The sequence below is a fragment of the Littorina saxatilis genome, linkage group LG17, assembly GCF_037325665.1.
Source record: "Littorina saxatilis isolate snail1 linkage group LG17, US_GU_Lsax_2.0, whole genome shotgun sequence".
In the NCBI taxonomy this organism is placed as follows: Eukaryota; Metazoa; Mollusca; class Gastropoda; order Littorinimorpha; family Littorinidae; genus Littorina; species Littorina saxatilis.
Genome location: NC_090261.1, coordinates 29,707,036 through 29,732,512, shown reverse-complemented (window position 1 = coordinate 29,732,512; position 25,477 = coordinate 29,707,036). Strand labels below are relative to the sequence as shown.

Genomic DNA, 25,477 nt, shown 5'->3' with positions numbered 1-25,477 from the left:
TAAATAAAAATTTATAAAACGATCCAAATTTACGTTCATCTTATTCTCCATCATTTTCTTATTCCAAAAACATATAAATATGTTATATTTGGATTAAAAACAATCTCTGAAAATTAAATATATAAAAATTATTATCAAAATTAAATTGTCGAAATCAATTTAAAAAACACTTTCATCTTATTCCTTGTCGGTTCTTGATTCCAAAAACATATAGATATGATATGTTTGGATTAAAAACACGCTCAGAAAGTTAAAACAAACAGAGGTACAGAAAAGCGTGCTATCCTTCTTAGCGCAACTACTACCCCGCTCTTCTTGTCAATTTCACTGCCTTTGCCATGAGCGGTGGACTGACGATGCTACGAGTATACGGTCTTGCTGAAAAATTGCATTGCGTTCAGTTCGACAGCTACTTGACTAAATATTGTATTTTCGCCTTACGCGACTTGTTTATTTCTGTGACTTAAAACTCGGTGTAAAGGCAGACGATGTCCTGAAGATACTAGATATATAAGAATATTAAACAACCGTACTTTAATCTATGGTCGTGCCTGCGATTCTAAAAACAATGCGAACATGGTCGGACGCAGATATCCGATGCTTGCACTTTCGCTCGCTAGCTCTTCGAAAATGCATCATAACTTCCTTTTTACATTTAGTCAAGTTTTGACTAAATGTTTTAACATAGAGGGGGGAATCGAGACGAGGGTCGTGGTGTGTGTGTGTGTGTGTGTGTGTGTGTGTGTGTGTGTGTGTGTGTGTGTGTTTGTGTGTGTGTGTGTGTCTGTGTCTGTGTGTGTGTGTGTAGAGCGATTCAGACTAAACTACTGGGCCGATCTTTATGAAATTTGACATGAGAGTTCCTGGGTATGATATCCCCGGATGTTTTTTTCATTTTTTCGATAAATACCGTTGATGACGTCATATCCGGCTTTTTGTAAAAGTTGAGGCGACACTGTCACACCCTCATTTTTCAATTAAATTGATTGAAATTTTGGCAAAGCAATCTTCGACAAAGGCCGGGGTTTGGTATTGCATTTCAGCTTGGTGGCTTAAAAACTAATGAGTGAGTTTGGTCATTAAAAATCGGAAACTTGTAATTAAAATTATTTTTTATTAAACGATCCAAAAATAATTTCATCTTATTCTTCGTCATTTTCTGATTCCAAAAACATATACGTATGTTATATTTGGATTAAAAACAATCCCTGAAAATTAAAAATATAAAAATTATGATCAAAATTAAATTTCCGAAATCGATTTAAAAACTATTTCATCTTATTCCTTGTCGGTTCCTGATTCCAAAAACATATAGATATGATATGTTTGGATTAAAAACACGATCAGAAAGTTAAAACGAAGAGAGGTACAGTAAAGCGTGCTATGAAGCAAGGCCGCGTGCGTCCGCGTGCGGTCGCGTAGTATTTAGTCAGACCGCACACGACACTTGCAAACGTAAAAACAAGCACCGGGTAAATTAAGTAGATTCCTGTGGTTGAAAACCAAGTAAACTAAACACAGATAGTATACCAATGGATACAAATAATTCAGTAGGTAACCTTTAATAAAATCTAAAATAATGTGTCGTAATTTTTAATTTTGAGATCCAGTAAAAACATCAAAATAATGTTAACGAAATACGCTTCGACTTTTGGGTGGTTGTGTTTTGATGACTTCGCGGATCGGTAAAGCCCAGTCAGTCCAGTCAGGAACAAAGTCTTGTGAACATGACATAACTCAATTGTCGTCCAAATGATGCGACCGCAGCCCAAAAGACGTCAAAAGTGTCGAACATCTAGACAGTATTGTCAGGAGAAACTCTGTTGCCCCGATATTACAACAGAGGCTGCTTATTTTTGTACTGATTGTAAGTCGGCTCAGTGCCAAAATTGTGAACGAGACATCCACTCCAGAAAAGTTAGTTTCGAGTATCACGACAGACGGACGATCGAGCCCCCTCCATCGAGTCTTCTATGTCAGGCAAAGTATCTGAACTTCGAGTGCAAGGACAGGAACTTCGCTGACGTGTGGTGTGAAAACTGTCAATTTTCTCTCTGTTTTGATTGCTACGCAATTGCCCACAAAAACCGTAAACAACAACACATCAACATCTCCTTCGCACATTATCAAAAGAGAGAACGAGAACAGAAGGCCGCAGAGGAAGCTTCAGCAGCAACACAACTCACAATCAAACCAACATCTCCCCTGGGCGTAGGAGACGACACTTTAACGTTTTGTTCGTTCCCACAGGCGCAGAGTTTCTCCCCTCAGGAGACCCTCACTGTGGATAGTGATTTTGGTTCTGCCAGGATGTCCATGACAAGCGCTCATTCCAATTGTAGCAGCGGACACAGTATGCCAGACTTATGTCCAGGAGCAGGGATGGATTTGCTGACCAGTCAGCTGGCAGAGGCAGGAATGGATGACATCAGCATCTATGGTGACCCTCCTTGTAGTGGTAGTGGAACTCAGTCCGTTTCACTGGGCCCTCAAAGTTTTCTGCTTGTGGACGACAGAGAGGAGTTGCAGGTACTTTCCCTAATTGCTGTCCATATTCAGAGAATTAAGGTCTTCCTTCAAAACACGTTCAAAAACTTACTTGACAAATACAAGCACTGGAGACATTGCCAATTTATGTTCTCTACAAATTTAACTCAATTGAGATCGTCCTAGGACGTACGCAGCACACAAATATAAACAACGATATTTCAAATCACTAGTTGAAAAACATAGCAGGCAAAAGGCTGAAAAGCCTATTAGGCCTCTTATGTTATATATATATATATATATGTTATGTTATATAATGAAGTGTCACTGTCACACATCAATTGTCACATACTTCTTTCCTACAAGTACTGCTTTATATTACGACCTAAAAGAGTCTAAAAACAGACTTTTGGTGATAACTTCCTGAGAATGAGAGTCTTTTAGGTTCTGTTTGAGTTTGAGTATCTATGGGGCTCATTCTGCTGGAAAATGGCTAAATCACATTGATAACCAGCTTCGCGAAGTCAACTTCACCCAGTTAAGGACAGGCTTAAGAGTCAGCATGGGGCACAGGGACAGAAGCAGCAGTATAAGCAGTGATGATTGTAATTTCAAGTTTGCTACTTCTAGCTTTGAATTTAATATTAATAATAATATTGGAACTGAATGTAATTTCTGTACTTGCTGCAGGTCACAAATGAAGAGACGTTCATTGAAAAACTTGGCTGCTCTAAGGACGCACAGGTCAAGGTCGTGTCTATTTTTGGCAACACCGGAGATGGCAAATCCTTCACCATGAACCACACTCTCTTCGGAGGCCAGGAAGTGTTTCAGACATCCACCAGTCAGCACTCCTGCACTGTGGGAGTTTGGGCAGCTTTTGACAGTGAAACCAATGTCATCGCTATCGACACAGAGGGTCTTCTGGGGTCCTCAGCGAATGACAACAAGCGAACTCGACTGCTGTTGAAAGTGTTAGCAACATCCGATGTTGTGGTGTTTCGCACCAGGGCTGAAAGGCTGCATAAAGACATGTTTGTGTTTCTGAGCAACGCATCTAAGGCCTACAAAAAACATTTCACAGAAGAGCTGCGGGCGGCATCGCAACGATACAAAATCAAGGAGTCAAACTTGGGGCCAATGCTGATTGTTTTCCAGGAGACTAATCATACAGACCCAATTCAAAGTGAAAGCAGTATGTCAGATTTTCATACCGTCACCATAGAATAATAGATTGATAAAGGGTTGATGCCGACATGTAAAATATAACTTGTATGTAACTTGTAAGATAATATGTATACCAGTGGTACTATGTAAGAGGGACTGTCGTGCATGATTAATTTATTTCATTTTTTAACATAGCTCACTTATTCAACAGAATCTTTGATTTAAGAAAAACATTTGAACTAACAGTTAAAAATGAAAATAATAAACCACATGCGAACAAGTTAATGAATGGTAGTAACGTACATCAGTGATAATGGTAAATTATTGAAGCTTACATATATATTGATGTGAGAAAGAGTGAAAGCGTTTCATAATCAAATGAAATTGAAGTGTGTTTTTTTTAACATCCTTTTAGATAGAAGAACAGACGCAGTGCTTCGGGATATGTTCGCCAAAAACAAGTTTGAAGTGGAAGCGTTCAGCGAGATATGCTACGTGGGCATCAGAACTCCACAGCCACCGACAGACTTCACTTCCTTCCGCAATGTGTTGTTGACCAAGATTCAGGATCATTCCATCAGAGCTGCTCGCAACCCTGCAGTCATGTTCCATTCGCTGAAAGTATGTATCATTTGTATGTTAGGCCAAAAAGAAAAATATGTCTGTTTCCGGTAACATCGCCCAAAAAAATAGGGTCGGTCGGTCGTTGTTTTTATTTTTTTTTAACCTTTTTCTTACGTTTTGTTAACGTCTTTTTACGTGTTGTTTTTTTCCCCCGGCGTCATTGGCCGCCATGTTTTTTTCACGTGACGACGGAAACGGGAGGTAAGTCTCTTCGATTGTGAAGTCTCATCGACCGATTACCTCCCGTTTTTTTTCTTTTTTTTGTTATTTTTTTGTGTGCGAAAAGCGAAAAAAAACTTTAGGGTCGGCGCTTAAAAATAGGGTCGGTCGGGTTACCGGAAACAGACATATTTTTCTTTTTGGCCTTATTGTACATGTACAGTGGAATCCCTATTATAAGACCTCACAAAATGTGAGGAAATCACGTTTGTTTGTTTGTTTGTCTGTTTGTTTGCTTAACGCCCAGCCGGACCGGCACGGTTGGCCTAGTGGTAAGGCGTCCGCCCCGTGATCGGGAGGTCGTGGGTTCGAACCCCGGCCGGGTCATACCTAAGACTTTAAAATTGGCAATCTAGTGGCTGCTCCGCCTGGCGTCTGGCATTATGGTGTTAGTGCTAGGACTGGTTGGTCCGGTGTCAGAATAATAAGACTGGGTGAGACATGAAGCCAGTGCTGCGACTTCTGTCTTGTGTGTGGCGCACGTTATATGTCAAAGCAGCACCGCCTTGATATGGCCCTTCGTGGTCGGCTGGGCATTAAGCAAACAAACAAACAAACGCCCAGCCGACCACGAAGGGCCATATCAGGGCGGTGCTGCTTTGACATATAACGTGCGCCACACACAAGACAGAAGTTGCAGCACAGGCTTCGTGTCTCACCCAGTCACATTAGTCTGACACCGGACCAACCAGTCTTAGCACTAACCCCATAATGCCAGACGCCAGGCGGAGCAGCCACAGATTGCCAATTTTAAAGTCTAAGGTATGACCCAGCCGGGGTTCAAACCCACGACCTCCCGATCACGGGGCGGACGCCTTACCACTAGGCCAACCGTGCCGGTAGGAAATCACATACATTAGTGATTTACAATAGTTATGAACAGGAAGTCTCAACAAGCGTAAGGCGAAAATACAACATTTAGTCAAGCTGTCAAACTCACAGAATGAAACTGAACGCAATGCAGTTTTTCAGCAAGACCGTATACTCGTAGCATCGTCAGTCCACCGCTCGTGGCAAAGGCAGTGAAATTGACAAGAAGAGCGGGGTAGTAGTTGCGCTGAGAAGGATAGCACGCTTTTCTGTACCTCTCTCCGTTTTAACTTTCTGAGCGTGTTTTTAATCCAAACATCTATATATATATATATATACTAGAATGAGTACCCGCTTCGCCGGGTAGACGGCTTCGCCGGGAAGAAGTACTTAGAGCCGTACGCCGAACTATGGACCCGCCAAGCTTAGGTCCCTCCCAGATTCGTGGAATGGGAACAGCACGAAAATGATTCAGTGGCCATAATGCCATTCCTGACCATATCGAGTCCCATCCTTGTCGACGAATGTAACCGTGTTAATCACCTTTGGAGGCGAACTCCACTCAAACAGGACTGAGCAAGTTATGGCTTCTCAAAGGAAGGCCAGTACATAAAATTACACAAAAGCCGCCAGACCACATCACAAACAGAACTGAAGAATGCACAGGTGTTGCTTACATAGAGACACACACACTCACACACACACACACACAAACACAGAGAAGCCGTATCTATAGAGAGATAGATGACAGTGTATTTTTCGCGTGGCTATAAATTGATTCGACCTTTGCACTTTTACAGTGAGGATAATTTACGGGTCCAATTTACGTTCTGTACACTGCGTTGACCTTCTAAAAATAGGTAACAGTAACAGAACGCCGGGAATATCCGAAGACGCTCAGCGCAGTGGACAGCGCAGTGTAGTAACTTACAACTGAACGGGAAAGCCACACGAAGGAAGGGAGATAAACGCCAAACACTGGAGAAGATAAGGAAGAGTTACTTATAATGGTGAAATGAACACAAAAACGAAAATGAGTTCAGCGCTGCGCGCTGAGAGCACGTGTTGAAATATTTCATCGATGATATTGTGTCCGGGGTGTAGCTGAATACGGTGTCCAAATTTGAAAAAGATCCACCGAGAACTTTGGCGTTGTGATGTGGTGTAGCGGCTATGGTGTGTCGGTATGGGGGCCCGGGTAAGCTGAGGTGGAACCAAAATAGCTGAGGTGGAACCAAAATCGGTTCCGCGCTGCGCGCTGAGAGCACGTGTTGAAATATCGACCAGGTTGTGTCGTGTCCCGGGTCTACTTGAATATGCCCACCAAATTTGAAGCAGATCCATCGAGAACTTTGGCCGTGCATCGCGCACAGACACACAGACACACAGACAGATACACAGACAGACACACAGACACTAGTCGTATATATATATAGATATCTACGACTTGTGTCTGTCTGTCTGTGTGTGTGTGTGTGTGTCCGCGATGCACGGCCAAAGTTCTCGGTGGATCTTTTTCAAATTTGGAGTCCGTATTCAGCCACACCCCGGACACAACCTCATCGATGAGATATTTCAACACGTGCTCTCAGCGCGCAGCGCTGAACCGATTTTGGTTTTTCTCTGGATCCATTCCCAGTAACTCTTCCTTATCTTCTCCAGTGTTTTCAGCCTTTATCTCCCTTCCTTCGTGTGGCGTCAATCCATATTCCTGTTACTACGTTACTATTTTTAGAATGTCACTGCACTGTCCAGAACGCTTTCCTTGCACCCGTAAGTTGTCCTTAGTGTAAAAGGGAAAAGCTCGAATCAATTTATAGCCACGCGAAAAATACACTGTCATCTATCTCTATATATTTATAGATATAGATACGGCTTCTCTGTGTGTGTGTTTGTGTGTGTGTGTGGGCAACACCTGTGGATTGTAGAGTTCTGTTTGTGATGTGGTCTGGCGGCTTTGGTGTGTCTGTATGTTCAGGCCTTCCTTCAAGAAGCCATAACAGTTACTCTCAATCCCGTTTGAGTGGACTTCGCCTTCAAAGGTGATTGTGGTGTTTCGGCACTCGATTACATTTGGCGTTGTCGACAGCGATGGGACTCGACATGAAATGTTCAGGCCACTGAATCATTTTCGTGCTGTTCCCATTCCACCTGGGAGGGACCTAAGCTTGGCGGGTCCATTGTTGGGAACTTTGGGGACAAAGTTCATTCAAAGGGGGTCGAGTGTGACAGGGAGACTACCGTCGCCCTTCACAGCAGACTCTGCAGAGTTGTTCGCCTTAAAAGTTGTGGGCTTTCCTTGCATGTACCCGTAAGTTGTCCTCACTGTAAAATTGCAAAGGTCGAATCTATTTATCGAAAAATCTACTGTCATCTATCTCTATATATTTATATATATATATACATAGATATATATGAGGTCAGGCACAATACTGAGCAAAAAGTACAAAATGAATGGTAGCCACTTTCTGGATTTTTTTTGCAAAGAACTGTTTTCTTCTGGTTGTTAATGTTGTTGTATTGTGATTAAAGAGAGAATAAAGAATTAATATCATTTTACAGATTATTTTTTCTGTTGATGGTTATTTTGTTTTTGATTATTTTCCATTGAAAATACAACTTAAAATGGCCACTGAAACCTGACAAAAATGAGTGGTCTTGTTTGAGAAAGCACAATGGTAAGTGAAGCAGTTTGTAGTGTCATGTTTGTATTTATTTTGGTCAAACTAAGTGTATTTAACAATTAGATATGCTCATTTTCTTTCTTTACCGTAAAATGTGTCGTTAGCGTGGACGAAAAAATTGCATTCTGTAAGTAATGCTTCGTGTCTCACTTCACACGCTGATCTAAGTCCATACCATCATCATATCTTTTACATGCAACTCGATATTTCCACTGATAATTGAAAGTTACTGAATAAAATGACACAATCTAGCACAAATAAAAGCAATCAAAAGACCTAGCGTTGTGAAAGAATGTGTGAAAGGCAATATCCGACGTTTTGCGTCACTGCGTTACTTACGTTTTTGCACTTCCAAAATCTAACGCGAAGTCGACACAGGCACACGAACGAATGTCAATCGACTCAATGCACTGCGGAAATTTCCACAGATTAAGAATAAATGGCCTTCACCTTTCCCACAATGCATTGAGAGGAGGTATTTTGACCTGGAAGTTGTTCGTGTCTTTGGCGTTTCGCGCAAACTTACGACATCTTAAGAGTTTTTCAGACAGACGAACTTCAAGAATCATCGATCCCTAATTGATTTTGCTGTATTCAGTTGAGTTACCCAACAGGCAACTACTTTTGTTCATGTTTTATGCAAAATCACCAGCATTTGTTTAAATTGATGCTGAACTTAGTGGATTTCGTTCGTCATTCTCGCCACTTTGGTGTCTTTCAATACGAACGTCAGGAAAATTTGACCTTTTCTTGAACCAAAGTTTATATTTTTTGTGATTGACTTAAAGTTTCTTCGAGTTTGTATAAAGAAAGCTGTGAAGGGGAAATATTAGTTACATTTTCCTGCATTTTAATAGTGTGGCTTGTTTTAGATTACGTTCGTATTTCTGACACCATTTTCGTTTCGTGTCACTCGAACCAACGCAATCAGCAATTCAGTTCATTGTGGTAGATGGCAGATACAATGTAAATCAAAACATGTTTACGTATGTTATCTGCTACAGAAAACAGAAAAAGAAAACAAGCGAATAAGAAAAATAATCAGTTGTGAAACGATGATAATTGATGATGTTGGTAATGTTGGACACAACAATTCTGGTGTCAAAAATAACTTACGTAATAATTTTCAGACTTTGCCTGTAACTGTGAATATTTGCCATTGTTGCAATGAATCGAATGAGTGAGATCATTTCAAACTGTATCAGGAACCTCTTACACACCAGACTAGATTTCAAGAGTACTAGAATTCAAGCATAACAGACTTCACAATTTTGGTGTCTTCATAACTTACGCTTGGTGTCTTCATAACTTACGCTACATCTGATTCACTTGCCATATTATTTTCAGGCCTTCACTTTTGTTTTCAGTTGTGTTGCATGGTCTACCAGAAAGGTGATCAATTAAATCAGCAGCATTACAATGCTGCCTAATCTTGTTCTTGTAAAAAAGTGATGGACTTGCCAAATGATGTAAGTAATGGTGTCTTCACAATAACTATTTCTTGCTCAATTGATTGATTCGTTGATGACACAACCATTTGTCGAGGATAGCGTAGGCACCCGGTCTGCTCCCCGCCTAAAAAAGGCCAGTGCCATTCCGTCTTCGAGGGACTGCGTGGGTTTCATTTCGGAGTTTTCCTTCTCCTAGACGAGTTTCCTTTCATGGATGATGAGCCTCCTCTACCCTCGTTTTGAATTCAGAGTGGTCTTCTCTTAGGATAGCTGCCTGCCAGGGTTGACGAGCCTATCCTGCCCGGCTATTTGACCCATAGCTGGAGGTTGGTTCGTGGGCACCTGGGCGTTTCCACACACCGGTGGGCCCGCATGCCGCACGTCTAGGGGCCAACCTCCTCCGAGTCCTTGTAGTCTAGCCTGGGGCCTTGCGGTACCCAGTTTACGCCTGTCGCCGCGATGGAGGCACTACATAGGGCTTGTTGTGGAGAGGTTATTGTACTGGCAGGAGAGACTGACGCATTCTGCTCTCTTTTCGCATTGTCCTAAAAAGGACAGACGGTGCTAGCCAGCGGTGAGGGCTGAAAGCGAGAAGTGACAAGCACAAGACACTTCGCCAACACACTAGACACGTCACACAACCGTTTGGCAGGCGCTCAATTGATTTACACAAAATGTAGGTGCTGTCTGGCTGGATTTTATGGATAAAATGTAACTCAAACACTAGACAAAATCAAAGATTCCAAAAGTTTTAACTTGATAGAAATATCTTGCAGTTGGTGTCCACCAAATACTTACATCATTGTCCATGCATACCTATGATTGACGATCAATAAAGGAAAGAGACATGAAGGCAATTATGTTTTGACTTTTATTTCCGGTAAAGCTGTGTTTTAGCTCCCATTACAATCATAGACTTTTCCATCTGAGCATTTTTTATTTTTGATGCTCATGTCAGAATTTCATTGCTCAGTATTGTGCCTGTCCTCATATGGCTTCTGTGTCTGTGTGTGTGTGTGTATGTGTGGAGGCAACACCTGTGGATTGTAGAGTTCTGTTTGTGATGGGGTCTGGCGGCTTTTGTCTTGTCTGTATGTTCTGGCATTTGAGAAGCCATAACAGATAATATAGGGCTTAGAAATAAGCTCTAAAAATTCTCAATCCCGTTTGAGAGGACTTCGCCTTCAAAGGTGATTGTGGTGAACCGCCACGCTGTCTGTCTCTGTCTCGTGATTCACCGCGGCGAAGCCGGGTATTCCTCTAGTATCTGTATGTTTTTGGAATCAGGAACCAACAAGGAATAACATAAAAGTGTTTTTAAATTGATTTTGGAAATTTAATTTTGATCATAATTTTTATATTTTTAATTTTCAGAGCTTGTTTTTAATCCAAATATAACATATTTATATGTTTTTGGAATCAGAAAATGATGAAGAATAAGATGAACGTAAATTTGGATCGTTTTATAAAATTTTTATTTTTTTACAATTTTCAGATTTTTAATGACCAAAGTCATTAATTAATTTTTAAGTCACCAAGCTGAAATGCAATATTGAAGTCCGGCCTTCGTCAAAGATTGCTTGGCCAAAATTTCAATCAATTTGATTGAAAAATGAGGGTGTGACAGTGCCGCCTCAACTTTTACAAAAAGCCGGATATGACGTCATCAAAGGTGTTTATGAGATCGAAAAAAAGAAAAAAACGTCCGGGGATATCATTCCCAGGAACTTTCATGTAAAATTTCATAAAGATCGGTCCAGTAGTTTGGTCTGAATCGCTCTACACACACACACGCACAGACAGACACACACATACACCACGACCCTCGTCTCGATTCCCCCTCTATGTTAAAACATTTAGTCAAAACTTGACTAAATGTAAAAAGCAAAGTCTCAAAAAGTGTGTGTGAAGGGGGGGGGGGGGGGGGGGGGGCGGCGCTTAAAAGGGTGGATACACTGTATACATGTTTGTGTTGGGTATCAAACAAGGAGGGGTTCAAAGCTCTAGAGATTATTTTTGAGATCCCCAGGTTGATTAGGAATAGGGGGTGGTGAGGGGATACTTCCAGGCCTTTCTTTAAAAATATTTTTACTGATACAATTTGATGATCTCTCTGTTTGTATTTTGTTACATTGTGTATTAAATGCATGATTAACTAATACATTTTAGTTTTTACTCTTGGGAAATGTTCTTTCTATGAGTCTCTGTCAAGCTTACCCAGCAGTTTTACAAATGTGAATTTGTTTGCTGAAAAGTTGTTTTGTTATGGCGTTTCAGCTCAGCATTATGTGGACAAAACGTGCAATATAATGGGCCATGCAGCCTGAAATTAATATCTCTGTGGTACCCCATCATAGCATTACCCCATCCAACTAGCAGCCCTTTCCGTTCTGTTGGTGTAGTGCAGAGAAGGTGGTATGAAATGTTTGAACAGTGAAATGGAGAAGCAGTGGGAATGCTTTGATGGTGAAAAAACTGCTCTTTAGAAAAAAGCCAACTGTCAGGGACTAAGCTCAAAGTCAAACAAGATGAAGGAGTAGACCTTGACACATTTTCTCTCTCTTATTCTCCCTGAGTTACCAAGCTCTTAGTCTTACTGGTTTAGTTTGCTGAGAACCAGGTTAGTGTAGTGCAGAAGAGAGTGAAAACTAAAAGTTCACTCTCTAGTTTAGAGAGTGTTTGTTCTAAATTGTGTCGAAGAAGAATCAACAATGTTGAACTTTGCAGTTCTTTGATATATGATGTATGTATATATATTTTTTGAAGCATGAGTGCAAGCAATTATTATAATTGCTCTTAATAATAGGTCTGTCCAGCTGTATCTGACAAACCCCAATACACACAAACAACACTGTCCTTGTTATTGCTACAAGTTTAATTTGTAGATAAAAGCAAACTGGTACTTGTTATTGTTTTAGCCTTGTTTCGAGGAGTCTATATAGAATGATTTACATTACTGACATAGTTATATAGTGTATACATGTGTATATATATATATATATTTTACACAAATGGCATGCAAACAAAAAAGAGCTAATGAGAAGTAGTAACAAAAGGAAACTGATTATGTAATCTAAAGAATGAAAGAACATAGAGATCGCCCTTTCTCCACACATACTGGTGACAAACCAAAAGCCTGCAGTATAGTTGGGAAAAAAATGCTGTCTCATCACTGATGACAGTGAAACCCCCCTCTAAAGACCTACAGAAATCTGAAAAACTGGGTCTTTAAAAAGGTAAAACGTTATAAACAAAATACCTGAAAAGGCCAGGTCTTAAATGGGGTAGGTCTTACAAGGGGGTGGGGGGGGTGGGGGGAGGAGGCTGTCTTTAAAGCGAGGTTACGCAGTAATTAAGAAACATTGAGTAGTGGGATGGTGTGATGATGTTGATTGTTTGCAGAGGCTGAACGACAAGTTCAGCGGCAACATGGAGGCAGTGCAGCTTGATACATTTCCAGAGGAATACTTCACATGTACCTGTGCCTGTCAGGCCTGCGGGTATGTTTCAGCTCTTTTTCATTTGGCTTGTTTGATCTTTGCTATATATTTGAGCTCTGTATTTGACCCCACCAAATTTGTTAACAACTACATGTAAAATGTTTCACGCTGTTCATGACATGTTACATATACATGTGTTGAAAGAATTACATTTTTGTAAGCCTTTAGATGTGTGTTAAAAAAAAGAAAGTTTTTGATTAAGCCACATGTTTGTATTGGGCCACAGATCAGTGTTTTACAGTTAAGTGCACAAGCTTGATTGATGGAGACATTTTCAGCCTATTTGTTACTTGATCAGGGATGTTGCCACAAATTCATACCTATAGGACAAATGTCCTGAGCTCTTCGGCATCAATAGGACATTTAACTGCTTTCAGAAATTTTAATAGGACATTATAATTTTGTGCAAAACACAAAATCATGTGCACACCGACATATCAGTATATGCACCAACATTGTGTGCGTATATTGTTTTATTACTTTTGTTTCAAACAGGACACACACTAAAAAGAAACAAACAAACTAAAAAGCAACCAAAAACTTCAGCACTCTTACTTTGATTAGCACACAATCTGCATGATTTCCTGACGGGGCTTTTTCTTGACAGGTTCGACAAAACAGTTTGCCTATATAGATGGTCTCTTTGCTGTCAACTTCTAACCAACTAGTACTAAACAGCATTTGTGTGAATTTCCTGCTGTACCGACACCATCCACAAGTGACGAAACTTTACTTTCCGTGATTGTGGAGGTTTCAGCGGCGACACTGTTATTGACACTGTAATTTTCCAGAATGATACTAGCCATGTTTTCCCCTGTTCTTGGCCCTATAATTTAGCACACGATGCCGTTCAAACGCCAAACGTGTTCAGCTTTTGCTGTTCTTTGGCAGGCTTTAGTTTTCTTCGGTGGCATAATTCAGTGCCGTGCGCTTGATCTGCAACCGAAAGCAAATTAAAGCAGAAGCGAGCCTTGGTCAGTTGGAGTTGTCTCCCGTACTCCTAACTTTAGTGTGCTGTAGACGGCTGTACGCAAACGGTTCGGAAAACGCAAGATCTGCCCTGCACAACTTCAGTGGACCTGTACGCGAAAGCGCTCGATCGCTTTTTGAAGATTTCTATCATGAGACTGAAAGAAAAATTATCAAATAACGCGCTGTCCGAATGAATGGAGTCCTTATCGGACAATGACCGGGCTCAGTTCAAAACGATAGGACATCTGACCGCCATGGGGCTATATGAATCGGACATTTGAGCCTTTTAATTGGTCTATGTCCGATGTCTGACGCCTAACGACATCCCTGCTTAATAGTAAATCATAATCATTCTTGAAAAAGACACCACACACACACACACAAAAGAGGCAGTCGCCATAAACATCATTGACCAGCAAAGTGCATCATTCTCATAATCTGAAACCTAACTCACGGTCACAGTATTTAGGGAGCGTAGTTGACAATTACATTGCCTGCGCTCCCTAATTGATTTGGCTTGGCCTTGCTATATATACCTTGCTGTAACTTGAATTGCAATTTCAGGAACAGGTGCAGGCATACAATGAACCATGACGTTGAGCGTGAACCACACGAAGCTGTGGAAGGCAGACCATGCAAGTATGAGGCCCAGTATGGCAACAAAGTGTACTTATGCAAGGTATGTTTATGCCATCCTCATAATAATTATGATCTCTGTTGTATGTGAACATTTTTCAGCTCTTTTTTTTTAACAGTAAGTTCTTATTAGTGTAGTTTGTCTGTGTTCCAATTTTGGCAAGAAAGTGTATTTATGTAAGCAATGCATGTGTATACCACTCACATAATGTGATTTGTGTTATGAAAAGAGAAAAGTGTTGTTATCCTGCTTTTCTCCTTTTTTTATTTTGTTGTTGTCTCTTCTTGTCAAATTTGAACTGGATTTAATTAACAGTCATTATACGCTTGAAAGAAAGTTTCATACTGGAATGGGAACTGAAATTTTAAAATAAATTAGGAGTAAAAAGAGAGGGATAAGTTGCTGCCTTGGGTGGAAGGAGGGGGGGTTAGTGGAGTCTGGCCAAACTTACAGTACGTCACCGGTTAATTTCAGCATGCAATGTTTTTACTGCTTTACAGAAGTGTTCCCTTGCTGGAAGGAAGAACATTGTGGTTCCCAAGACTTCAGAGTCCAGCGACAACACCTGGGTAGGATTGACCAAGTACCTGGTGTCAGGGTGAGTGGTCAGACTTTAAAGATGAAGAAGAGGAAGAAAACTGTGTTCATTTCGTTTGAATTAATCGACACACTAGTAGCTCAAATACTCAGGGTGGGGAAATAGCTCATTTAGCTTTGAAACCAGTTTGTCACTATCAGTATGCATTTGAACCTTGAGTTCGGTGTGGGGTTTATTACCCAGAGTCAACTTTGTGCAGACTCTGCTCCAAACACACCCATGTTCAGGATGCTCAGGTAATAGATCCGTAAGTTCACAGCGAACATCTCAGGGCAGGGAAAACATGAACATACACATGCGAAAAAAGAGTTGTAAAAAAGTGTGTTGTGTCGTACTGTATTGCAACTCAGTTTTTCCATGGAGATTGCAGTTGGAATTTCTATGAGAGTAGCCTCCCAGGACTACATGACCTTATTGTACCTAACCTTACCTTACCTTACCTTACCTTACCTTACCTTACCTTACCTTACCTTAACTAAACTTACACAGGCACAACCAAAACACTCAAGTCACCTTCTTTGATACATTTATTTTGCAAAGCTGTTATTTTACAACAGTGAAAGGTGAAATTTGTATGCTGACATCACTTTGTTAGGAATTTGTTTTTCCAGGTATGTGCTGGAGTGTCCGACGTGTGGAGTGATCTACCGGAGCCGTCAGCACTGGTACGGCAACCCGGACCCAGAGAGCATGGTGCAGGTGGAAGTGAGACATCTTTGGCCACAGGTAACTTACCCTTCACAACTTTCCCCTTTGTCACCCTTTACAGTACGGGGATGTATTTCGGCGTCAGTAACTTGAACGTCAAAGTCAGGTAAACGGGTCATGATACAGAGCGATTAAGGGGCGTAACCCAATAGTCATATTACAGAAGGAAATTTGTAGCAGGCGAACGTGTCACAGTTTGACTCAATTTTATGGACTGAAAAGCTTGAAAGCAGTTCCAAAAACAATATTTTGACCCGAATCTGTTACAGTAGCGAAAATGTAATGTTTTTCAAACATTCTAAACGGGAGTCACCATTTGTGACGGGGCAAGTAACTCTTTCGTTATTGCGACCAGATCAGTTTTTCTTAGAGTCCAAACTTTGTTTTTGTAAAAAAAAAAAAATGAAAGCTTTGCATTCTCCAGTCGCTGCTGGGATTCAAACACTCAACCTTTCACATGGGAGGCTGACAGCGTATCCACTAGGCCATTGCGCCCATCATTTGTGGATTTTATATTATCTTTGTGTTTCCAGGGTAACCAGCTGCTGCAGGGGACCCACAATGCAGCGCGTAAGGTGATTGACGGCTTCAGCTATGTGGCTGACACGATCAGCAGTGTCAGCGCCAAACCAGCCAAATTCCTCGGCGAGTGGACTGCTGACCAGATTGCTCCGGAGTACTGGGTGCCTAACTCGCAGATCATTGTGAGTGGAAATGCTTAATTGTTTGCCTTGAGTTCACATTTTTGCTGATACTTAGTAGACTGCAGCCTGTGCCAGCTTTTTCAGATTGCGTTACAAATTCCATGTACCACAAGAGTGGCTCTAGGCTTGCTCTCATGTGGTATTTCTTGAAAATAATTCCTGTGTAGTGATTCAGTTGTTGCCTTTAGCATGGCAGAGATGTATCATTCATTCACATGGCTGTTATTTTATTTTAATTAAAATCTTTTTACGCAGATGTGCAAGGGTTGCGAGATGGTTTTCACCACCAATGAACAGAAGCACCACTGTCGAGCCTGCGGCCATGGGTTTTGTGACGAGTGTTCCTCCAAGAAGCGGCGGGTTCCGGAGCGGGGTTGGAAAGACGAGCTGTGCCGCGTGTGTGACAAGTGCTATGCAGGTACAGGTTCAGGTATGAAGCATGATTTTAGGCTTCACACCTTCTGCCAATATTTGCACTCACTGGTATTCTCCCCATAAGTCTATGCAGGTGAGCTTTGTTGAGCATTTGCTATGTAGGTACGGCTTTGAAGTTTGCAGCACATTTCAAAGCTTGATCCCACTTATTCTCTACCTTTAGGTAAGAACCATCTGTATGTCAGAACTTTGCACATGCTAAATTTGAGAATGTTATTAAATCAGTTTGGGTAGAAAAGAATTCCCTACTGTCTGAGCTGATGTGGCCTTCACGGTACAAACTTCAGCTGCACTGGAAGTATATAGCATTAGAGTGTTGATACTAAGACCAACATTTTCATCTTTACACTTTTCCCTCCTGTTAAATTGTCTTCTTTTACAGGCAAGTGCAATTTTGCTTTGATAAGTAAATAGACTTTTTGTTTTCATACATTATTCCTGGCTCATGTTTCCGTTTGTTCTGGTTGGTGAATCTTCACATCTGTAGTTCTTCTTTCTGTTCTATTGTCTGTCTTATTTTTAATTTGTTTGTTTGTGTGCCTGAAGATGACCCTAGGGTTGAAATGTTGTTGTTATTTGTTCCGTAATCTTCGTTGAGTACAGAATGTTTAGGTCTTTTTATTTCATACATTTGGGTGTTTTTAGTGGTGTATTTGTGGAGAATTTGAAGTGCTGATGTTCTTATTTCCTGTGTGTTTGATCAGATTACGAAGCTCTTGAAGCCCAGGAAGCTGTGACTGCAAGAAAAGTTGGTGAGGTGTTCAGTTCCACGTTTGGCGCTTTGGCTTCTGTTCTGGACTACCCCAAAAGTGAGTTTGCTCTTTTTCTGTCTTAATGCTTACAGAACAATACAGTGCAGTACAATACAATACAGTACAATACAATAGACTCTATCGGTATTCCAAGCTCTCGTAAGCTCTCGCAAACTTCAGAGCATAGCAAAGCATGTGATACAGTGATCTGGCGCGAGCTGCAAAGCCGAGGTTCGCAGTTCTCGTGATGTTCAAAGCATAACAAAGAGCGTGTCTCGCAGATATCTCACGAGAGCTTCTCAGATACCGAAAAGGTCTAAACAATAATACTTTTATTATCTCAAAATGAGAAATTAAATAGTGGCTGACAATGAACGCATAACATTAAAACACATCAATGTAAGCACACCTTTGCTTGCTAGCAAAGCAAGGAAGGAGGAAGGAAAGAAAGGAAGGAACAAGCACAAAGAAAACTACCAAATGCCTTTTGCATGCTTTTGTAACCATGCACCCACGCACTGTCTTGATTTCACACACACAGACACACTTGCACCCTTATCACTCATCTGTCTTTTTGTGCACTGCCTGCCAAAGCACAGCTTTAAACCATTATTTCAAGAAGCTCAAATGTGCAGGCATATTCTTTCTGGTGGTGGGGAGAGGGGGAACTTATTGATTAATGATTTTTTTTCTGAGGACAAATTTAAACCAATTTATTCATGATTTTTACAGTTTAAACCAATAAGACAAAACACCTTAAAATTTACACTACTTTCTTGTTTTCCAAAGCTATCCTGAAAGATTCCGCCCGCCCAGAGTACTGGGTGCCCGACGACCAGATCAAGATGTGCAGCGTTTGTGAGCAAGAGTTCACCCTGAAGCGACCCATTCATCACTGTCGAGCTTGCGGGCATGGGGTGTGTGACGAATGCTCGCCGAACAAACGGGTAGTGCCGTTACGTGGTTGGGACTATCCTGTCAGAGTCTGCACCAAGTGCGAGAAGAAGACTGGTAATATGTGATCTTTCATCGGTTGTCTCCCTGTACAAAGGTGGTGTGTTGGGCTGCAGGGAGATTGCTTTGTTTTGGAGGGAGAGATTTTTCTGCTGTTGAAACTGCGACTATTCTGTCAGAGTTTGCTCTTAGAGCAAGAAGAACGCCGATGATATGGGCTCTTATGATATAAGCACATTTATAAGTTTATCTTGTTGTGCTCCCTTAATTACAATTCTCAATTACGGCTTTGTATTTATGCAACTGAATAAAACTGTTTAAACCATATGGGCTCTTTCATCGGTTGTTTCCCAATACAGAAGTGGCGTGTCGGGTTGCAGGGAGATTGCTTTGTTTTGGAGGTAGAGATTTTTCTTCTGTTGAAACTGGGACTATCCTGTTAGAGTCTGTGCTTAGTGTGAGAAGAAGACCGGTGATATGTGATCTTTCATCGGTTGTCTCCCTGTACAAAGGTGGCGTGTCGGGCTGCCAGGAGATTGCGTTGTTTTAGAGGTAGACATTTTTCTTCTGTTGAAACTGGGACTATCCTGTCAGACTCTGCACTTAGTGCGAGATGAACGCCGATGATATGTGATCTGTCATCGGTTGTTTCCCAATACAGAAGTGGCATGCTTGACTGCAGCGGGAATGGTTTTGATTTGGGTAGAACGATTTTTTCCATTGTTAAAATTGTAGCTACAGTACCTGTGATGAGAGGACACCCTTGGGACCAACCCAAAGTGTCCCTACACTGCAGGTGGCCTTTCATGAGAGGGATATTTTTTTTGAGTTAATAGACTAAGGGTCAACACAAAGTGCCCTCTATTGGCAGGTGTCCTCTCATCAGAGGAGCCTAACAGTGCAGGTACCACTATGCTGTTTTATCAGGTAGAAGGAGTAACTGTCCTGATGATCTCTTGCATTTATTGTTTGTCTCAGTGACAAATGAAAATAACTTTTTGCCTGTCTCTAAAATGGTTGGGATTTGTTTCAATCAGGTATTCATCGCACTGTAAGATTAAACTGTTTTTGTGATAAATTGACGTAAAATAAAAAGGAATTAGACCATTGTCTAAAAGTAAAAATGTTATAAATCAAATTTTGATTCCAAATTTTTTTTCAAGAGTGCATATGTTTGTTTCTTGATGACAGATCGGAAAATAAGTCTTGTGGAATGGTAATTTTTTATATTTAGTCAAGTTTTGACTAAATATTTTAACATCGAGGGGGAATCGAAACGAGGGTCGTGGTGTATGTGTGTGTGTGTGTGCGTGTGTGTGTGTGTGTAGAGCGATTCAGACTAAACTACTGGACCGATCTTTATGAAATTTGACATGAGAGTTCCTGGGTATGAAATCCCCATACGTTTTTTTCATTTTTTTGATAAATGTCTTTGATGACGTCATATCCGGCTTTTCGTGAAAGTTGAGGCGGCACTGTCACGCCCTCATTTTTCAACCAAATTGGTTGAAATTTTGGTCAAGTAATCTTCGACGAAGCCCGGGGTTCGGTATTGCATTTCAGCTTGGTGGCTTAAAAATTAATTAATGACTTTGGTCATTAAAAATCGGAAAATTGTACAAAAAAATAAAAATTTATAAAACGATCCAAATTTACGTTTATCTTATTCTCCATCATTTGCTGATTCCAAAAACATATAAATATGTTATATTCGGATTAAAAACAAGCTCTGAAAATTAAATATATAAAAATTATTATCAAAATTAAATTGTCCAAATCAATTTAAAAACACTTTCATCTTATTCCTTGTCGGTTCCTGATTCCAAAAACATATACATATGATATGTTTGGATTAAAAACACGCTCAGAAAGTTAAAACAAAGAGAGGTACAGAAAAGCGTGCTATCCTTCTTAGCGCAACTACTACCCCGCTCTTCTTGTCAATTTCACTGCCTTTGCCATGAGCGGTGGACTGACGATGCTACGAGCATACGGTCTTGCTGAAAAATGGCAGCTACTTGACTAAATATTGTATTTTCGCCTTACGCGACTTGTTTTCTGATTAATTTGACCCCGAAAGTCAGCTACATGTACTGCAATCACAAATTCTGATTTAAAAGATCGAAGAATTGGCTGATATTTATTGTCAGTTGGGTAGTATTAATGCTATGTGAAAGCACCCAATGGTTCGAGTTCAGAGTTGAGTCTATAAAAACCAAGGGGAGAGATTTAACAGCGAAAAGGTTATTTATTTGTTTGTGACTCGCATCTTTTGGAGGCCAGTTGAGGTTAAATGGAACAAAATAGGGTAAAAGCAGATGAAAAGTTACCATGAGAATAACGGAAAAAAAGCAAATCTGAAAGTGAAATGCTGCCGAGTAAAGCATTGAACCTGAAAACAAGCTGTACACTTTTGAAAAATTGTTTATTTTACATAAGGAGTATTTTGTTAGCACTACATTCAATTTTTTGGCTCTGTTTAGCAGCTAAATTCTAATGCAGCAAAAAAGATTGAAGAAGAGAGGAGTATTGTGTTCTTTGATTTTGTTGTTGATAAAACATGACCATAAACATCTTGATGCTGATTCTACTGGTGTAGTCTTTGATGATACATGTAGTGGATAGGAAGTCTACTGTACATGTTTTTAGAAATGCCAATGCCTTGTTAGTGGTTGTCACACTTTAGAATTACATGTACACATGTGTTTGTGTAAAGCAGCTGCACGTGCATAAGTTTTTGTTTTTAAACTAAAAAAAAAAAAGTAGCATTTTATGTTGATGTGAATTTGTATATTTTATACTCTGGGATAAAAACGCCATCACTTCAGTTTTTCAAATTAGACTGCTGCATTTTGAGGACAAATTTGTTTGTGGATTAGGTATGATTTTTCAAATTCTGTGCAAGCTGATATGTATTCAAGCCATTATCATGCAAAGGCTGGCTTCATATGCTTGGTGGAGTTCAAAGATACTGTAGTATTTTTCATTCAGCGAGCAGGGTTTCTTTTCAGTATTGTGACACATTTAGAGGTGACATTGTTGTAATATGTTGACAGTTTTTAGAGACCTTGCCCTTGATACTTATTTTTAGCATAATAAAAATAGTAACCAAGAAACTGTTCTATATTTCTACTGTATCATTCCTATAAGAATCAGGTTCTTAGGCCATAGGGCAGTACTTTGTACACATAAGTTTGTTTCACAATTATTATTAATACCATACATAGCCATGCTTAATTGTGTATGTGCAGATTCACAAGGCTATCATTTTGTGACATCATATATGAGTGAGATATTCATTTTAAAGAACGAAAGTTGCAAGAAAGAAAAGAGTACAAAAAGCTGTGTGTTAGTGTTTTGATGTACTTTACTTATGCAGTCTGCATTGCAAAAGGATTCATAGTGAATCTCTTCATAAGATTATATGTAAAAAAAACTCTAAGATTATTTATGTTTGTTACTGAGCAGGATTTTATCCATACTTGCTTGTGCGGTGTACTGTTTAACTAGTAAAAAATGTTGTTTCCTTAGTTCTTTGGGAGGTACGTACCATTTTTTTTTTATTACTACAAGGCACTTCGCTGTAAAAGGCGCAAGCCCCACTTTCAAGGTAAAAATTTGAAAAATTCCACACAATAGGCGTTTCCGGTGTATTTGCGGCAAGTCAAATCAAGTATAGAATGGAAATACGTTTTGTCCCGGATGTGTGGTGAGATCAAAGAATCTGCATTCTGAGAGCTGTTTGGCCGTGTGACCTCAGGTCATTGACCACATTTTCACCTGAGATCAGCTGCCTGCCCTAGTTTACAGATACTGACCCTCTGACCCAGGGTTAATGACCGAATTTTCAACAATGCCTTTGATGTCTGAAAGGAAACTGTGTCCACATCATAGAAGCGAAAACATGCATATATCCCTAGAGAGGGAGTGTTATGTTACTTTCAATAGCGATGTGGGTACATCTGTTCTCTTCTTCTTTAGCTATACACAAGGCGATACTGTTCAATAGGGCGCAGGGGTAAAAGTTGAGGAAAAAAGTTGCGTCTTAAAGTCCCGAAAGTACAGTAATTGTTTTTGTTCTTTGTGTTAACTTTGTTTTGCTAATGTATGTCTTAAAAGGATGGTTTTAGGGGTAAACATTTATTGTGCTTGAATTGCAAATTTATGTCGATTTGTTGGGGTTAAGTTTATACGAAATTGAGTTGACTGAGGAAGTCTGTACTCCTTGAAATCGTAGTGTCTGTGTATAATTGTCAGAATATGTCATTCCTCCTGTCATATTTTGCTAGCCTTTGTTGCGTGAGGAATGTATACTTGATGTATGTATGCGATTCCCCTCCCTTTGCATCTATGCACTCTTTTCCAACATTGTAGGTATTGGTAATTTTGCAGAAAATTCCAAATTCGATCAATCAACCTTGTATGACACATTATCAAGAAGACAGAAAAAAGAAATGTTCAGTCTTCATTTTACCTCTGCAATCAATTGTACATAATGATTTTACGCAAAGTAAAAAAACGAAGGAAAATCAAAGTCATGGTTCTTCCCTTGCAATCAAGTTTGTAAAGTATTTCTTCCAGACATATTTGGGTATGAGGTGCTGACTCTATTCATAATCTGTACATGTACTTGCACTAGTCACGGCACTTGAACGAATGACCCTTCCTTCAAGAATCAATTCTACTAGTTCCTTCTCTTTCAAAATTATGTTTTGTATGGGAACTTCAACTCCATGTGATTTTTCTGGTCTTGATGTGGATTAGATGGGACTGTGAGGTCAAGAGTTTGTGTGTGTGTGTGTGTGTGTGTGTGTGTGTGTGTGTGTGTGTGTGTGTGTGTGCTTGTGGAGAGAGAGAGAGAGTGTGTGTGTGTGCAAGTGTGAACTTGTGTGTGTGTTAGTGGAGAGAGAGTGTACATTCATGCATACATATGTGCTTGCTTTTTTAATAACACAAAAAAATCATCTCTTTGTGGTCTGTGTTATGTTGTTGTTTTTACTTGTAAAGGTAATTGTGATAAGCATAAATGGCGTAGCTTTTCAGAAGTTTCTTTTTTTTTTTTTTTTTAAATTGCTGACTAAATGTCAGGTGCTTACATTTGTTTGTTGTATTTTTTTTTCATTTTACGTACAACAGGCTTCATCCTGAATCTTTTTATTCTTAAGTGCAATTATTCTTGTTTATTTTATTTTATTTATTTCTGTAACTTGATTTGTGTACTCTGTTATTTTCAGTCATTGTCAGATATTCATTTGTGAACCTGCAATCATCAGCAATCAAGAAAGTCTCCTTTTCGCAAAGATAAAAATAAGAATTTAGCGCTCTTATGTTTTGTGGGTGATGGTTGGTACAACAGCACACATTATTTTTTGTTAAATAGACCTGGAGTCCACACTGGATTTAATGTTAGTTAATTTAAGAGTAGAGCGTATTTTGTTGAATTACAAAAAAATGGAATCATACTTGGCGTTTGGAACTCAATTTTGGTTTACGGTAATTTCCAGTATTTTGGTCCACTTGTCTTTAGAAGCAATTTTGTTAAAGCTAAAGTGTACTATCATTTAAAATATGTTTGTTTTTATTGTAAATTTTGTTAATTTTACCCAGGATTGATTTAATTTTGATTTTGATTCTTTTTGTTGCACTTCCCTTTGTCTGTTTTGCAAGAAACAAAAATAAAAATCTTTGTAGTAAATTGAATTTTGATTGTTTTGTTGTTGGCTTGAGAAAGTTTTGCAGGACTAGCCCTGCTATAGCTATAGGTCTATTAAGTCAATTACAGATGGTTGAAAAGATTCCGATTCATGGCCACAGAGATTAATGAACAATTATTAAAATCAGCTATCATGCTGTCCGAGTTGTGTTTCAACCACAATGGTAGGAATCAAATCACAAAAGACAGGTGCAGTGGCCAAGTGGATAAGACACCGGCCTCCTAATCGGAAGGTCGTGAGTTCAAATCCTGGCCGTGGCCTGCTGATGGGTTAAGGGTGGAGGCTTTTCCGATCTCACAGGTCAACTCGTGTGCAGACCTGCTAGTGCCTTATCCCCCTTCGTGTGTACATGCAAGCACATGACCAAGTGCGCATGGAAAAGATCCTGTAATCCATGACAGAGTGCGGTGGGTTATAGAAACAAGAAAATACCCAGCAGGCTTCCCCGAAATCGGCATATGCTGCCGGAATGGCGGGATGAAAACGGTCATACACGAAAAAATCCACTCGTGCAAAAACATAAGTGAATGTGGGAGTTTCAGCCTGATGAACAAAGAAGAAGTCACAAAAATAACGGTTTAAGATTTCAAAGAAGTTCCCAGGTCAACAAATTGCAGTCGACAGTAAATGATTAATTTGCAACGTGCACCTCCATTGATTTACACAACAGTAACAGCAGGCAAGGCACACATACACACCATTCTTTTCATTTTTCTCTCACAGCTAAACTTAGTAACAAAGGGCAAAGCAAAAAATTGATATATTATGTAACTGCAAAATGTGACATTTACTGATGCTTTTTATGTACACAGCACAGTAAAAGGTTCATGGGCAACATCTGTCGCTTGAACACAGCGACACGAAGACAGTGCCTCACTGGTCGTCTACATTTTTGCTTTTTTTCAATAATCTTATGGTTAGATTTCGATACAAAATGATGTCAAATGATGAATGAACCATGGGGAAAAAAGTTATAGAAAAAAAATATATGTAAAAAAAGATTTTATTTTTGGGTAGCGTGACTCACGCTTCCAATATTTTGTTTTCTGTTTGCTGAGAAC

The 25,477-nt window shown here is 39.9% G+C and overlaps 1 protein-coding gene and 1 long non-coding RNA gene across 3 annotated transcripts; both read left to right on the top strand.

The window, feature by feature from the left end:
- The first annotated feature begins 1,550 nt into the window (after window positions 1–1,550).
- LOC138952951 (zinc finger FYVE domain-containing protein 1-like) lies at window positions 1,551–20,740 on the top strand. Of its 2 annotated transcripts, none has more exons than XM_070324707.1 (11): window positions 1,551–2,529; window positions 3,178–3,682; window positions 4,070–4,275; window positions 12,845–12,942; window positions 14,479–14,593; window positions 15,052–15,149; window positions 15,761–15,875; window positions 16,391–16,561; window positions 16,817–16,991; window positions 17,701–17,805; window positions 18,538–20,740. In XM_070324707.1, exons 1-11 carry the CDS (start codon window positions 1,753–1,755, stop codon window positions 18,768–18,770), a joined length of 2,598 nt encoding a protein of 865 aa, XP_070180808.1. In that variant the 5' UTR covers window positions 1,551–1,752; the 3' UTR covers window positions 18,771–20,740. The 2 variants fall into 2 exon arrangements, with proteins under 2 accessions (XP_070180808.1, XP_070180809.1); XM_070324708.1 differs by having other exon boundaries at window positions 1,552–2,529; window positions 16,817–16,979.
- A 19-nt stretch (window positions 20,741–20,759) lies between these two features.
- LOC138952962 (uncharacterized) lies at window positions 20,760–24,402 on the top strand. Its single transcript, XR_011451462.1, has 2 exons — window positions 20,760–23,522; window positions 23,553–24,402. It is a non-coding gene; the product is annotated as an uncharacterized lncRNA (long non-coding RNA).
- The last annotated feature ends 1,075 nt before the right edge of the window (window positions 24,403–25,477 follow it).